The 17,410-nt window shown below is 34.1% G+C and overlaps 2 protein-coding genes across 2 annotated transcripts; one reads left to right on the top strand and one right to left on the bottom strand.

The window, feature by feature from the left end:
* Positions 1–2,944: 2,944 nt before the first annotated feature.
* Positions 2,945–3,918, bottom strand: LOC113775293 (pathogenesis-related protein PR-1-like). Its single transcript, XM_027320107.1, has one exon. It carries the CDS (start codon positions 3,769–3,771, stop codon positions 3,265–3,267), a length of 507 nt encoding a protein of 168 aa, XP_027175908.1. The 5' UTR covers positions 3,772–3,918; the 3' UTR covers positions 2,945–3,264.
* Positions 3,919–10,475: 6,557 nt separating this feature from the next.
* On the top strand, positions 10,476–12,430 carry LOC113773595 (anthocyanidin 3-O-glucosyltransferase 2-like). Its single transcript, XM_027318228.1, has 2 exons — positions 10,476–10,962; positions 11,541–12,430. The coding sequence occupies exons 1-2, from the start codon at positions 10,476–10,478 to the stop codon at positions 12,428–12,430; spliced, it is 1,377 nt and encodes a 458-aa protein (XP_027174029.1).
* The last annotated feature ends 4,980 nt before the right edge of the window (positions 12,431–17,410 follow it).

The raw sequence follows: 17,410 nt of genomic DNA, 5'->3' as shown, positions 1-17,410 counted from the left end.
AAGAGTTTTTGACATGTGAAGAGACTAATTAACAGTACGAGTGGAGCAAAGAGACAAATCTTGAATTGAAAAAAGAAAATGTAGACCACACACCACAAATTGATTGAACAATTTCTTGAAATTTGTAGGACACATGACACGAGCAAATTAAGGATAGGCCTGCAAAAACAAACTGCATGTTATGTGGGGCGTTGGAGCCAATGAGTGTGTGAATTGGAAGGCGTTAGAGAATTACGATCATAGAATATAGGGATGGCTTTTTGTCCCAGCATAAGCCAATAATTCGAAGGTTTCGTCACTCGTGAGAAAGGGTGGAAGGGCAGGTTGTCCATGTTGCACCCGTGAACTGGCTTCTCCATTTGTAGTTCTATCATCTATGGAACAGCACGGAATGCCATGAACCATTCTAGAACATGCCGCGTGGCATTCATCAACTTTTACTTGGATTTCCAAGAATCTATAATACAATCGAAATCCTTCTTGTTTTTGTTTTATGCTGGTTCAGAAGCTCAGGATTTTGCTGCTGCTTCTTATCTTCGGAGGAGGTGCTGATGAAATGTTGAGGTTGACATTTTTCTTCACGGGATCACTTGTGGATTATGGACTGGTTCCCTTTCCTCCGCAGAAGAACATCTAATCTTCACTTGATTTGACTGGTATCAAAGGAATTCTTAGTACTAGCATTCTGCCAATCCTCTGTATTCTATTGCGCTAAAAAAAATCATTGAGCGTTGCTCCAATAGTCAGGAGAACCTCTTAGAGCTCCCCGTGCACAAGATCAATTTGAATTCAAGTACTGCACTGTTCAAGTAAAAATATTTGAACTTGTGCAAAATACTTAAAAGTTGAGATCGAAATCAAGCTCGAATTCAAGCTTATTTTACCTTACTTGAACTTCAACAAATCAAGCTCAATCGATTTCTCGAACTTTAGTGTTTTGGTAAATTTTATAACCCTCTTACCTATAAATGTAATTTTATAATAAATAATTGTATTATAAATTCACTATTCGATAAAGGCTTGACAAATGCTCGAATTTTAATTTTTTCTATTTGTACTTGACTCGAATACCTTATCGAGTGGTTCGACATTGATTTGAACTTGTTCGACTCCAAATTTAAGTTATCATTTAACCAATCTGCTTTGGATTTCAAATTGAGTTGTTTGATTATATTAACTGCTTAGGAGTTTGAATAGAGTTGTTTGATTATATTACATCCTCGGACATGACACCGAACATTACAAATTGGGTTACCGTCGTTATCAGGTTGAATTCATGTAGTGCACTATTCGAGTAAAAATACTTCAATTTTGATTTTTTTTTTTTTTACTTATACTTGACTCGATTACCTTATTGAGTAACTCGACCTCGAATCAAAATCAATCAACGTCAAGTTCAAGTCTAGCCTTCCAACCGAACTGCTTACGAGTCCGAATCGAGTTGTTTGATTAAATTGCACTCTTAAGCATGACACCGAGCATTAGGCGACTTATTGTGGGACTCAAACTCGAGTGGTAAGGATCAAGTCCTTACCAGCTGAGCCATAAAACGGAGGCTCGTTCCTAGTGGGTTACTAGAAGTTTACAGGCTTCAACAGACCCTCCATTCGCCACTGGCCCAATTTCAGCAGTTCATATAAGTGGCAACAGGTTCAATTCTATATGTGCAAGTGTAGATGGACTCTATGAACTACATCCCACAAGTTTCTCCATTAAGGACTTCATGAAATGGACTTCATGAATGCCATATCTTCTCAAATTAATTTCCAGATTTATATTAAGCTGAAACAAACAAACCAAAGTGCATTTTTTTTTATCAATGTGAACGCAACCACGCATATGTTTATCAATGTACCTATGAATGCAGTGTTGTGTTGTTATGTATATATGAGCATTGCTGCCACATTAGTTTTACCTTTTTTTTTTCAATATAGACAGATTACAGTGTGTCAATAAGAAAAAGAAAAAGACATATGACAAAAAAATCCTTCTTAATGCATGAATGAATTCTGTGATTTATTTACGTAGATTGAAGAAACTTTACAAGGGGATCTCGGTAGTTACAGAAATTTGCTCTGACTTTAGAATTGCAATCAGATTTTAAATAGGAAAAAATCATCCAACCAGCTGTTATACTTGATTCAGCTTTTAAAAAGCATGCTGCTAAAGGCCCCCCAATTTCAACATCGCCAGCTCTATATAATTGAACCTTCCCTTGAGCCACAACCCCCACCCCCACCCCCACCTCAAAAGGAAAAAATGGAAAAATGTTACTAAACAATTAATCAAACTTAACCACTGGAGTTGGCCAATGGTTAGGGATCTTAAAGTTCTTCTCACTAACAAGTTCTGGGTTCGAATCGTGTGTCTGATAGTTTGAGATAAAAAGGATGTGAGAAGATGTGGAAGGGTTGAAAAAAACACACACGCGCGCGTGCATGTACATTTAACCAGATAACAGTGAAGTGTGCAATCAAATTGGATGAACTCTTTCTGGAATAGCAAAGTTCATAAATTACTTACCAACTTTCACATTAAAATTTGCAGAAAGGTTTCAGGGCATCTTTGTCTGGTCTGGTCTAATGCTCAATGCCACAGCGAGATTAGCACCTTCATCAATTTCTACCAATTACTTGACTATCATTATCAGGGCATGCATTACATACATGATGTCGAGATTAACTAATCTGCCTGATGAGGCAATGAATTCGTTTTCTCTCCTCCTCTCTTCTTGATACTGAAACACAAAGGTTTCAAAACTTCTAATACTTAGTTTAATCTGTGTTTACACAGGGAAAACTTTATTAGAAACTGACTAGGTTCTGGAAAGTGAAGCAAAATTTCCATCCTTTGCGAACGTGTAGCTAAGTATTATCATGAGTTTTATCTAGCTAGCTTTCGCCAAGATATCATGCAAATTTTGCAATACACAAAACTTGGGAAGTGAGAAATCAGGAATGTATTGACTTTAAGGATGAACAGGACCTGGTGACACATGACACATATCATATGTTCACACTGGAGTTGAAGTTAAAGAAAAGAGTTTCAAAACCTAAAATATTCCAAGGCTCCTCTATATTAAGTAATCCCTATACTTTTATTTGGAAGCCTTAGATAACACAATTCAGCAGTATCTCTCTCACTGCCAAAAAAAAAAAAAACATGTTTTACATCAATCGCATGGGTTTAATAATAATGAGAAATACGGCAATTGATATACACATGAAGCCCAAAAGGCAAATATGTTAGAAAAAAAATGCATATTCAATAAGGTCTCTCTCCAATATAATTTCCTGGAGGATTGTAATTGCAAGTCATGAAGACTCCCCTGCCACCAAAACAAGTCACTCTAGCACATCCAATCCTTGTAGTCTGTCTCCACACAATTTGTGTATAATGCCCGCATTCCTGTCCCAAGGCACATGAGTTAGACCAGTAGTTGTACCATTTCTTCTCCACCACCCACGCCGCAGCCGCCTGAGCCGGTGACCACCCGGTGCCGCTGCCCCAGAAGATGTTCTCGCCATAGGGTCCATCAGAGTGCCTCAAAGCGCAGTCAAATCTCCTTTGGTTTGCATACCATTGTGCATACCTAGCCAAGTTTGCATCCCACACCAGCGGTCTCATGCGCAGGGCAGCTCGGGCAGCATTTTGAGTTGCCAAGAATTGGTTCACAAATCTTGCATAGCTGTTTCCATTTTTGACAGCAGCACCTGTGATTGCAATGTGGAGGAGGAGAAAGATGACAATGGAGCCACGGTACGGCCTCATCCGGGGAGGAAAAAGTAATTCTAAAGTTTTTAGTAGTTGAGGAATGTAGTTGGGGGAGCTTTTTGGTATAAATTCAGGAGTATTTATAAGAGAGAGTTTAGGACTTAGGAGTTGTTGGATTTGGAGCTTCTGTTTTCAACCATGGTGGGGTGGCACCCATGTTCGATAATGATTACCGCATTTGTTTTTGCAGGGGGCCAGAGAACTTAGCCTACTGTTTGTGTCCTTTGATCATCGTGTGCTGTTCTTTATTGGTTCTCTTGACTAGCATGGATATGCGACCATTATTCCATTGTCCAATTGATTGTCCTTCAAGGATGAAGGATTAAGTTAGCTTCTGTAACATGTATTATAAACTTTCTGAGAAAAAATTAAAATAAAATGTTAGGTAGTAAGAAATCATTTTTTGTTGTATTGGAGATAGATGAAAATGAGTCCAATTGGCTATTCCTTATCCCTAAAAGCTAGAATTAAAATCTCAACTGCATTAGGGTTATCTCTGTTTTGAGCAATTTGGACTTTGGAGGCATGTAGAAGGGCCACATGATTTTTGCTGAAGAAGGTGGCGAAGGCACACGTCTTTCTTCCCCTATTTGAAGATAATTAACTAGACAGGAAAATGGAGTAAACATCAACCTTGATAAGACGCAAGAAATAAGTTTTTTTTTTTCATCACAAGAACGCGGTTCACATATTGTATCCTCAATTAAGAAGTTTCTTTTTTAACTAACTAATACTCTCTCCATCCCACTTTGATCGTCCTGCTTTTCTTTTTCGTCTGTCCGAAATTATAATCCACTTTCCAATTGAAAAATGTAGTTGTATTTTAATTTTTCTAAAATATCCTTATTCGATGTAAGTTGTTGTTACTATAAACCTATCCCATTTAATGAAAATTGGTTCTTTTTTTACCATCAATTCAAGTTCCCATAAAGTTATACTCTAATTAATGTGAGGGTATTTTAGGAAAATAGCTACCTAAATTGATTGTTTCAATAAAGTTAACTACTTTTTTTTAAACTGTGTGAAAAAAAAATCAGAACTATCAAAGTGGGACGAAGGGAATAGGAAATTGATATTTGACATTCCCACTTAAGCCTCTTACACTTCAATCCACTCACTACTTAATATGCCTCCAAAAAGTGTTAAAAGCTTATTTAAAAGTGCAAATATCACTTCCCAACTAATATAAGAAGTGCTACTTGCAAATATAGACTATAGAGGAAGTGTTTTTTTAAAAAAAATAAATAAAATCTTTTTCAGCAGGGAGATTGTATAACTTAAGAAGTGAGGAGGTTAGAAGGATTTGAACCCAAAATTTCTAGTGTTTGGATAGGAGATTATTTGAAATAAGTACTGTAATACTTTTTGTGATGTGATGTATGTGAAATAAAAAGATAATTGGGAAGATAAAAAGGTGTATTAAAAATTATAATGGTGATGTAAACAAATAAATTTGGACAAATAATCTCCTGTCCAAACACACTGCGCTCGCTATTTGTCAAACCCCTATGCGTGCATTGAACACATCACAGTCTTTCGATTGTAATCTTTGGACAGAAAACAGAAAAGAAAAAGAAAAACTTTCCTAGGCCACCTTTAATACCACCTACATTCTTAGAGTGAACAATGTTATATTTTTTGTCTAAAATTTTTCTAAGGAATATTTTTGTCTAAATTTAATAGAAATCATCAAAATCACATTACAAAGTAATGCACCAAGCTTTGCTTGCTAGTGTTGATTCGTTTTTTTTTTCTAATTTATTGATTAAATTGTGATCTATTTCAGATCACTTGTAGCTAATTGGTGACAAAATAGTAGCAAGCAGCAATATTCCAATTGAGAATCTTGCTGCATTCTTTTACTTGGTCTTGTTTCGCTTGTAATTTTTTACGTCAAATTATTTTATGTCATATATATCAAATTATTATTATATATTTTTTAAATAAAAATTTCTAAAAATAATAATCAAAACGGGTGTTCATACGGATCCTTTAATTCACCTAGGCAAGCTTTTGAGTGACTCGATTCTAGGGAAAAAAAAAAATTCTAGGGAACTTTGACCTCTCGACCTTGTGGGGTCGCATGGCCCCACCTAATGGAGAAAAGAATTTTTAGCCAGGATTCTGAGGTTGGTACTTAAATCAAGTAAAATATTTCTCAGGGTATATTATTGTTCAGGTGACAATTTCGCCGGCCTTAAAAGCGCCGAAAACTCCGGTGATGATTCTGGCCTAAATTAGCGGACGAAATTAGCTTTTTCTGGATAAAGTCAGAAATGGAACCCCAATTTCTTTAACTACCTTTTGTTAGGTGGAAAACGACTGTTTCCCCAAAGACTTTTTTTTTTTTAATTAATCTTTTAAGGAGAATCAATGTAGACAGACTTTTGCAGCTTAATTTTTATTCATATGAGATAAAAATATATATATAAACAAAAGTAGTGTTTTTTTCGCCAAAAACTGAATCCAAACGGGCCCCAAGCACATCATTTCTCAACGGGCCCAAGTCTCCAATGATTTCTCTTGCAGCCACTAAAAGCCCATAATCCATCTGAGAATGAACAATGGTTGCGCAGGATTGGGATCCTATGCAATTATCGGAGGGATCGTGTGATGAATAATGAAATTAATGGTTCAAATTCCTTCAAAAAAAAATTAATTAATTAATGTGCTAAATTAGAGTTTAGATGGATGAGTTTAATCGTGTGACACGATTTTCAATTATTAACAAAGTCTATTGTGTTATTACACATATCCTAACAATAATATAAAAGTGCCGAATGGGGTTATGAACAGTGAATTTGGTCCCCGATTGTGTGAGCATTTTCGGAATTTCACGCGAATGATCAATTTCAAGGATCGGTACCTTTGGAGCTTCCTATGGCTGAAATTTGTTTTATGCAGTGTGTTTTGACTATTGCATCCTTCCATGCCAATTCTGTCCCCCGGTTGAGTGATTAGTTTAAGAAGGGTGTTATGAGTTATGACCATGCTTCTTAAATTTCACGTTCAAATGTTTTGAACGGTCCGGTGTCGCTGTTCCTGAGCATTTGTGCGATTTTTGTGTGGCTGTTTGATCAGTTTTTTGCCGCTTTATGACAGCACTAAGAAGATTGTTATAAAAGATTAATACTTGGTTTGGGAGTTTAGGACCAAAAAAAAAAAAAGAAGGGAAACTTTTAAGTTACGATGGAAAAGAAAGGAAGAGAAACGAAGGTCAAAGATTATTGTATTGTTTGGGAATTTAGAAAAGAAATGAAAAGATATAGAGCGTATATGTAAATTTATTTTTTCTTATTTAGTATACTAAGGGCAATAGTGGCATTTTGAAAAAAAAAATATATAATAGGCATTCTCCAACTTCCTCTCCATTTCCGTCCAGTTTGGAGAGAAAATTTTTTTTAAACTGTAACGCTGCATTCATCCGTCGTCCAAATCCGTTTGCATCCTTTCTCTTCTTTCTTTCCTTAAAAAAAAAATTCTCCCAAACCAATGAAAAGTCTTGTTTAATATTAGTTAGTTAACTGTTTGTTCATAAATTTAATATGAGTTTGCATAAAATTGATGTCATGCTGATATTACTTACCATTTGACCTTCTATTTTTTTAATGTCTTCATAAGCTTAGTTTGGATGATATTTATTTATTACTTTTGTCCTCTGGTGCTGAGTTGATTAGTGTTATTGGGTGCCTCTATATGAAATAAATTCTTCTGTGCTATGATATTGATTAAATTTTAGGGAAAATCGTTCAAAACGTCCCTCACATTTTACAAGATGACTTTTTTCGTCCCTCATTTTTAAAAGTATAATTTTACGTTCCTTACAAGTTCATATTGACCAAATTTGGTCTATACCTAGGTTTTCGACTAGTTTTTGGTTGGAATCCACCACGTGACTTGCATGTGATCATTTTTTAAGGGCAAAATTATCAAATCAAATTTTTACATAATTTGATTCATAATCCCTCACATTTCACAAAATTAATTTTTTCGTCCCTAACATTTTACAAAATGAATTGTTTCCTTCCTCATATTTCAAAAAATGAATTTTTTCATCCCTCACATTTTTCAAAATGAATTTTTTCATCCCTCATTGATCATGTGTATGAATAGCTTTTTTTCTATAAACCCACGTATATGTTTATTTGATTTTACCTGAACAATACGAATTGCATGTAATTTATCTCTATTGGATTTCATCTAAACATGCTAATCATAGTTATACACATGCTATTCAATAGATATATATAGGGGTTTTAAGCTAAAAATTTTGTTTGAAACCCATGTATACATTTATATGATTTCACCATTTGAACCTATTCAATATTTGTGACCTTCTCTTTTGGTAATAATTTATTTATTGAGTTGTATAATAAGATCATCTAATTAATGGGCCCTAACTTGAATTCTATAATTGCGCTAACAAATTTCAGTTTAAATTTGAATTTCTACTCGACACTTTTAAGACCAATAGTTGAATTACTTGTCTTGTGATTGTTTTAAAATTTGAAAGTGCCAATCACTTATTTCTTTTTGTCATACTTTTCTTTTGTTTATTTTTTCTGTCCAAATTTAATTCGATAGAAACACTCGATAATATTTAGGATTAAATGTCTTCTTTATTTTCAAATTTTGAGTAAAAGAAAATCAATATAAGTGAAAAACTAACAAGTTTTTTAAACCCATATATATATCTATTTGATTTCACTTGAACAGTACGAATAATATCTAATATATCTCTATTTGATTTCACGTGCTATTCGTACTGTTCAAGTAAAATCAAATAAATATATATATATGGATTTAAAAAAAATTATTCACACACATGATCAATAAAAGATGAAAAAATTCATTTTGAAAAATATGAAGGATGAAAAAATTCATTTTGTGAAATGTAAGGAATGAAAAAAATTATTTTATGAAATATGAGGGATTATGAATCAAATTATATCAAATTTGATTTGATAATTTTGTCCTTAAAATATGATCACGTGCAAGGCACGTGGTGAATTCCGACAAAAAACTAGTCGGAACCTAAGTAGAGACCAAATTTGACCGATGCGAATTTGTAAGGGAAGTAAAATTATATTTTTAAAAGTGAGGGACGAAAAAAGTTATTTTACAAAATGTGAGAGACGTTTTGAACGATTTTTCCTAAATTTTATATTCGTATTTACTTTATTACTATATATTAATCTATATTTAGTATTTCTTAGTGTTATATGTATCTGTTTCTCTATTCCATAAATATTGCATCTTTTATTTCATAAGCATAGATAATCTGTCCATAATGACTCAAAAAAAAAAAAAGCGAGCATGGGGGAACGCTATCGTGAACGGAATAGGCGGCGGCGCCGTGACCACCGTGATGTAGCAAAAATCACAAGAACTTGGTGATTCGATTACAACATATTTCCGTTTGTCTGACTACTAATGTGTGTGGCATAGGCTACTCAATGCTTTTATGAAGGCTATCACCTGTCCACAAACAAGTCAAAAGCCTGCTAAGAGCTGTCCAGCTGGTACTAGCCTTAAATATCTCATTATATGTCTAATGCAGACCATCCAGCTTTATTCGTTTGCTCCTCCAAAACCATTTCAGTCACAATCTGGGCAACCAATTAGTGCCTCGCGCGAGGCCCATGACAACTAATTACCACTCACTTAGTGACTATATCCATTGAAACCTACCGTTACAGAAACCTCTGATCAAATTATGCCATTGTTGTTTATTTATAGGAAGAGCCTGCAGGCTACAACTGGTGGGTGCAGCCGCGGGTCCAGATCCTCTAAGTTTATTAAGGTCAAAACAATTCATCTATTATCTATTCTCTCCGTTTGTGTTTAGAAAATACTTAAGCAGATCGGGATTATAACCTCACTTGTAAGTCAACGTGATATATCTAGAAGATATATAAGTTTTGTTGCATCATCATGCACGGCTAAGTATGGGGGCATTTCTTAGATCATCATGTTCTGTGATGGACTGCAAGTAGGCTCATAAACAAGCCAATTTAAATATATTCTTTTTTTTTTTTTTTTGCCCACTTCATATTTTGAATGTTTTCTTTTCTAGTTTAACATAGCACCGTACGGAAGAGATATCAAAAGCATGATTCACTTCTAACTATGTTTGAGCAAAATAGTTGCTCCATTTATCTTTGATAGATTTATTCTTTTTTTGTCATATTGATTGTATAAGGAAGACTCTAAATCTTATAAGAAAAAGGGGTGTGGAGAGATTTTGAGAGCCGAACCAAATGATCTTACGATCAATTAGCTAAATAATAATATCTCCAATGGTTGAGTTAGGTCTTCAGAAATTTTTAATCTTTCCACCTTCAATGAACTTGTTTGTTTTATTTTTTTTTTTTAAACTTTAGTACAAGTTAATTCTACGAATAGTAGAACTTTCGATCAATTTGTTACACATAATCACATAAACGGTGAAATAAAAAAATGACTAATTGCATGGAACGTCCCTGGCTTTTGCATCAAACTACCAATCCGTAGTTTAATGGCAGCCATTGAGATGTATCGTCTTCTCGTTTCTCTCGCCGAAATCTCTAATCTCTCATACTGATGCCCACATACACTGGAGCACATTCAATCAAAATGAAACAGTCAGTAACATGAGCAATATTACCAGCACTAATCATGGTGTTGATCTCCACGCATAATTATCAGTATTAAAAATAAAAATGTCAGCAACCAAGAAAAGCCATGTTGCCGCTTTAACCTTTCCATTTGCATCCCATCCTTCGGTTCTCCTCCATCTGGTGCAAAGGTTAGCCGCAGCTGCACCCAGTGTCACATTTTCCTTCTTCAATACCACAGTATCCAATCAGAAGCTTTTCTCCAGAATAAAGCTGCATGGCTGGGACAACGTAAAAGCATATGACATATACGATGGTGCCCCAGAAGGCTATATTTTTTCTGGTAATCCATTGGAACCGATTAATAATTTCATTAATGCCACACCCGGCATTTTCAAGAAGCGCATAGCAGAGGTCGTGGATGAGACTGGATTGAAGATAACTTGTCTGTTGACTGATGCATTTTTGGGGTTTTCTGTTGACATTGCCGAGGAATTGGGAGTCCCTTGGGTGCCATTTTGGACTGCAGGCCCTCACTCGCTCTCAGCTCATTTGTCTACCGATGCCATCCTTAGAACTCTAGCTTCAGCCGGTAAGAACAGTACTCTTTTGTGACAGTTTCTTATTTCTATGGTCATAGACCGGTAGCCGGACTCACAACATTTGGAAGTGTTTTATCTTTCAAGAGTGAATAAAATCCAAATTTTGTGAAGTTGGGAAAATAGCCCTTTTGTGCCCCCAGTTCCGCCAATGTTAATAGCATGGCTTAAATTTTCTTTTACACTGCTTATAATTACGAAGAGCTAAGAAAAAATTCAAGCATACTATTGACATGAAAAGTGGGGAAAATGTGAGTTCAAAAGATTACAGGGCGTCACGTATGAAGTCTTTAGTTCTACATTTTGTGCAAGTTAAGCGTAAAAACCCCAAAAGAATCGTTCAACATGTAGTATTTGTTTATGTTACTTGTAAGTGTTGATTGTTATGGTATGATCAAGTAGAATTGTTTCTTAAATTGTTTTTTGCCCTTCTTGTTTTTATTCATAGATTGCGAGTAAGGAAAATAATTTTATTTGTACGACTCATTTTTATCCTAGGTAGATGAAACTTTGAACACATTTTCATCAATAAGCTATATATATATTCACCAAAATTGAGATGCAATTGCAGGTAAGGCACAGACAGTAGACAGGACTCTCGAATTTCTTCCAGGATTATCAGCAATACGTGCCAGTGATTTACCTATTGAGCTCCTAAATGGAAATTATGACCAACCGTTCCCAAAAATGCTGTACAATATGATACTAGCACTTCCACTAGCAAAAGCAATTGTTCAAAATTGCTTTGATGCACTGGACCCTATCGTGACGAATGACCTCAGGTCTAAGCTTGATAAAGTTCTCAACATTGGCCCTCTAGCCTTTCCATCACCAAAATCATCATCAGAGTTTGAGGATGAATTTGGCTGCTCAGCATGGTTGAACAAACATGCAAAGGCATCAGTTGCATACATTAGCTTCGGTACCATGCTGACTCCACCTCCCCCGGAACTGGTAGCATTAACGGAGGCAATTCAAGAGAAGCAAGTTCCATATATTTGGTCATTCCGGGATGATCCCAAACTTCCACCATTGAAGGAGTTTTTCGAGAGAACAAGCGATATTGGGAAAGTTGTTCCATGGACACCTCAATTGGAAGTTCTTGCACATTCTTCAGTTGGTGTATTTGTAACTCACTGTGGTTGGAGCTCGCTGATGGAGAGTATAGCATGTGGGGTGCCTATGATTTGTAGGCCATTTTTTGGAGACCAGAAATTGAATAGGAGAGTGATTGAGGATGTATGGCAGATTGGTGTGGGAATAAAGGGTGGTGTCTTCACAAAAGACGGGATGTTGAATGCCTTAGATTTAGTTTTGTCCAAGGAAACTGGGAACAGAATGGGGGCTAATATTGCTGAACTCAAACAAAGTGCTGAGAAGGCTGTTGAGGAAAATGGGAGCTCAAGCGAAGATTTCAAGAACTTGGTAGAAATTGTGACGAGTCAGCAGGATGTTTTATAATCTTGCTTGCTTAGTGCTAATTTCTCGCTTGTAGCTAATTATTGAGCTGAAAACGTTGTAAAAGAGTGGAAGTTTTGAATATGATCACAACCAGTAATTCTCTCGAACTTTTGAGTCCCTGGCTTTGATCTTCCCCAATTTCCCCGCCTTTTCGGCTAGGAAAAGGATTCAGACTTTGAGACATGGACGATAGCAGCTGGATAGGCAAATTAACATGTGGGAATATCACAACATGCATTGAAGTAACTTATGCTTGGTTAAACACATTTATAAGTTCTATATTATCTTTTGGATAGCATATCAATAAGTATCAATTTACCTTTGGATGTGTAAAAAGAAATATTAACCTTTAGATAATTTTAGGAATTTAAATTATTCAATCATATATAGTAAAATTTTATTTAATTTCAATTATGAGTATGATGCCCAAAAGAGATGGTAAAATTTCCCATTAATTCATACTTGGGCATTTGATAGCCAAACATGTGTAGTAGTAATCCATCCAATTAGGTCAAATTCTTTTAGTCAATTATTTGAACACGTGGTTCTTATTAAATTTGACTATTGGAAGACATGCACATACATTTATTTGGATTACAAATGACATTCATCTGATGGAGTTTCAAAATGTCATGGTCAAATTTATTGTTTTCTAAATCTGTTGCATCAACTACTGATTTTTAATCTATGTATCTGTCTTACATTTGATGTACTCTATACATACATACATACATACATTTATGTGTGTGTGATGTACTTGCTATCATTGAGTACAAATATTGGAATGAAATTTTTTTTTATCCAAAAATTAATTCGTACTGTCTTGATATCTAGTATCAAAATACGTTTTATGCTACGTAGGAATTACATTGGGTTAAATCAACACGAAAATAAAGGTAACTAAAATTAAATAGACTCTATTGTATTCTAACTAAATAAGAGCCGAAGGTTGGTTAGATATTTTTGGTGAGTCAAAGCTTTTTCACTCGAATCTGGTCCAAGGACGCGTATACGCTGGAGACATTTAAGGCCAAGTTGACCAAAACTTCACAAATGAAACGAGAGGCTGGGAAAGGGGAATCCATGCGTGCCAACGGGACAAAAAGCAAACCCGCGGTCCGTCCCAGCCGTCGCATGTGCTTTGAACTTGGACCAGTTTCACTTGGGTCCCTTATGTCTCGATTTCGGTCCATTGATCTTTCGCAGTACATTTATCAGTTTAATTTTGATCATTCAACTATTACACATCCACTCCTCCATCTTTTTTCTTTTTTTTTTAACCTTTTTCTTCTTACATTGTGTATTTGAATTACAGTAGTATATCGTTAATCATCTGCAAGAATGGTGTGTTGAGAATAGTGGAGTAAGCTTCTTGGCAAGTTTATTGCAATTGCTAACCTTTTTTCTCGAATAACAGAGTAAATTCGATAAGAGACACGACTCTGATTTTAATTATCCTTCTTTCAAATGAGGTTCATAATAATATAATAAGGTTGAGAGGAGAAACTAATCTTCTGCAATTGCACTTTAATAATTTAATTAACTTCACCATCACCTATTTACCATGTACTAAAATGTACACTTCTCTTTTTTAATATAGACTACTAGAAGTTACGATTGAACGTAAAATAAATATTGATCGTACATCCATCGAACGTGCAAAAGAATTTATTCAGTTGCAACGATCACCAGTTAAAAAAAATGGTCAAAAGAATTGATTCAGTTGCCAAAAAAAAAAGGCAAGTAACCATGAACTTTATGGCCGTTAATTCCACTTCACGAGTAATAGGCACGAATATAAAAACTTCAAACCAAGTCTTGTCTAATTAACGCGAATGACCTTGGCCGTGATTTTAGGCTTTTTTTTAGTTCTCTTCCTCCATAAGTGATACCCGATATATATTCTCTGGACCCTTGAAATTTTTGCCCCCTAGGCTGCACCTTCACGAGTAATACACACATTCTGAAAGGTTAAGGTAATTGATTTGATTAGACAGAGATTTGAAAAAACGTCCATTTTATCCAAGGGAAGACCTTGACGCTAGGTTTGATCATTTGATTTCATGGTACAATAATAATAATTCATTCCGCTTTCATTAGCGTGGCAAGTCGTATAATGCAGAAGTTTTCTTCTAACTCAGATTCCAAGATGAGTACCATCTCATCGAGACGACAAACCATTTTATCTCAGCATTGGATTTTTGGTAAGCGAACGCCAACTTAAGGAAAACTGTCAAACACGTGTTATAGTCTCAACAAGTAGCTTTATCATTTATGGCAGAGTATTCCGGATGGAGGGCCTTAATTTGGATTTTGCCGAACAAAAATCAGCCATTGAACAATGCAGTTCAGAAAAGGTGATTTGACATGTACGTACAAAAAAAAAAGAGAAAAAAAAGGTGATTGGACATGTGATCAAACAGTAGCCATCACAAATCTCCACCTCTACAAGAAAGCCTATGCCATTCATTGGTATTCACGAAAAGAAATTTTCGTTCACGTTATTGGCATATTAAATTAAGTGTCAAAAATAAAAATTTTTATAATATTGTTGTTTTAGTCAAATAAAAATTTTAGTAATTCTATTTGAATCAATTGATAATAATTTTATTATTTAATATTTTATTAAAAAATTCCTTGTGATTGTAAATTTTTTTTTACAAGTTATCTAATTTATAAATAGAGAGTTTTATTTTTGTCATTAGTTAATAAGAGTGAAATTTGAGCCTTGTTATTATGTGTGAATAATGATATATTATTGATTATTCCTCTTCTCTCACACATACTTGTATGCGTGTAAATTGCCTTCCCATATATATATTTATTTTATCTCTTATAAATTTTTGATGAAATTTTTTTGGATTCTACAACTGGTATTAGAGCCTTAAATTCAAGAAATTGATCTTGTGGCGCATGTGAATATTGAAAAATTGTCCCAACTATAAAGTTAGTCTAGGTGTTTTCGCTATCAAAAAATTAGGGCACAAGGTTATTAAATTAGGCTTCAAGATTGGTCCTGAAATATCCAGTTGGTCAAGATTGTACTATAAGATTGGTTTGAAATTTGTTCGATTGATTGTGCATGTAAAAACAGATTTCAGAAAAGAGTCCTGACAATTGAGTTGTGATTATTGTAACAAAAAAGTGTTTGAAGATTAAAATTCAATATAAAGTGATGTTGTTAGAATTTGCAAGGGAGATGATTAATCGTGATTGCATTGAACCCGATTCAAGAGAGTTAGATTTAAGGGAGGCAATGTTAGCATATTAAACTAAGACTCAAAAATAGAAATTTATATATTATTATTTAGTTGTGTTTTACTCAAGTTAAGATTGAAATCAAATTATAGTAGTTTTATTGTTTAGAAATTAATATTTTATTAAAATTTCTTATGATTGTCTTCATGGAATTTGATAGCATTGTTATTTTGTATGAATAATGAAATGTTGTTGATTATTCCTCTCCTCCCATATTTGTATATGTGTAAATTGTTTTCTCATACATATTGGTTTTGCGAAATTTATATCCTATAGCTTCTTGTTGATTGGTGAAATTTTTTGGGCTCTACATAGGTTCTGTTTAAAGAAAAGAAAGTAGTGTGAAAATGAGGTAAAAGAAAATAAAAACTAGTTTCTCATACAAGTTTGGCTAACAAGAAAAAATTTGAAAAAATATAGAAAGTTAATGACAGTTAGTAATAGTAATTAAAAATTTTGTGTGTAACCAACCACTTTTTTTTTAAAATTCTACAAATTTTACAAGATTCAAAATGTAGAAAATTGTTTGGATTGAGCATTATTTTTTCAATTTTATTTGTTTATATCATCATTACAATTTCCAATACACCTTTTTATCTTTCCAATTACCTTTTTATCTCACATACATCACATCACAAAAAGTGCAACAGTAAAAATATCCCAAATATTGTGTTTGGATTGCATTTTCCATGATTTTTCATGGAAAAATTACTGTAGTGATTTGATGTATGTGAGGAAAAAAGGTAATAGAAAAATGTGATCACGGAAAACGACGTAATTTTTCGACGGAAAACGGCAATCCAAACAACAATCCAAACAAAGAGAATTTTTCAACATTTTTGTCAGCCAAACATGCAAGAAGGAAACAAATTACTAATTTTATTTTATTGTCCCACACTTTTGCTAACAAACAAACGCCATCTTAATATTTTGTCAATGGGGTTATTCAGAAACCACCCTTGAAGATTCTAACTATTTCACTTGTCTCTCTCGAGATTTCAGTAATATCATTAAAATCCCCTAAGATTAATAATTTTGTAACATGTTAGCCCATTTCATAATAGAAAAAAAGATATCATGAGCGAGAACATTTTATGATTCCACCAATGTCCCTCATGTAGTAGATTAATTAGTTGATTAAATATGTTTTAACAAAATAAAACTTTAGGGGATGTAAGTGTAAATTTTGTTGAATTGCAGGGGGAAGCAAAAGTTTGTGAATGGATAGCAATGCTTTACAGCCGTTCTCCAACTGTGACTATATATAACCCACAGAAACATTTTTAATGTTATGTATATAAGATAAAAATATGGTTAAAAATGTGTTAACGATGCAAACAATGTTAAATATGTTTTAACTAATTATGCCAACACAATTGTGTAATATCTTAGAACTTGTGAGGCATGTAAAGTAATTTCTCCACAACTTATGTCAGTTTCGAGCCCTATGTTTATGACAGGAGAGGTTAGTGATATTACCAAAACCTTAAAAGAGGTCAGTGAAATAGTTAGAACCCTCAGGGAGGTTTGTGAAATTATTCCTTTGTCAAATATAAATATTTTTTCACCACTAAGGTTCTAAACGAGTCTAATTAAACCAAATACTCTATTGTTCAAATTTGTTTGATTATTTTAATGAGTTTAAAAATTTGTTAAAGTTTGATTTATTTATTTGTCGAATTGAGTTTGAATAAGTTTTTTTTAATCAAGTTTGAAGTTGTC

Source organism: Coffea eugenioides, chromosome 6 (assembly GCF_003713205.1).
Source record: "Coffea eugenioides isolate CCC68of chromosome 6, Ceug_1.0, whole genome shotgun sequence".
Lineage (NCBI taxonomy): Eukaryota > Viridiplantae > Streptophyta > Magnoliopsida > Gentianales > Rubiaceae > Coffea > Coffea eugenioides.
The sequence above is the reverse complement of the archived record's forward strand: the minus strand, read 5'-3'. Positions and strand labels throughout refer to the sequence as shown.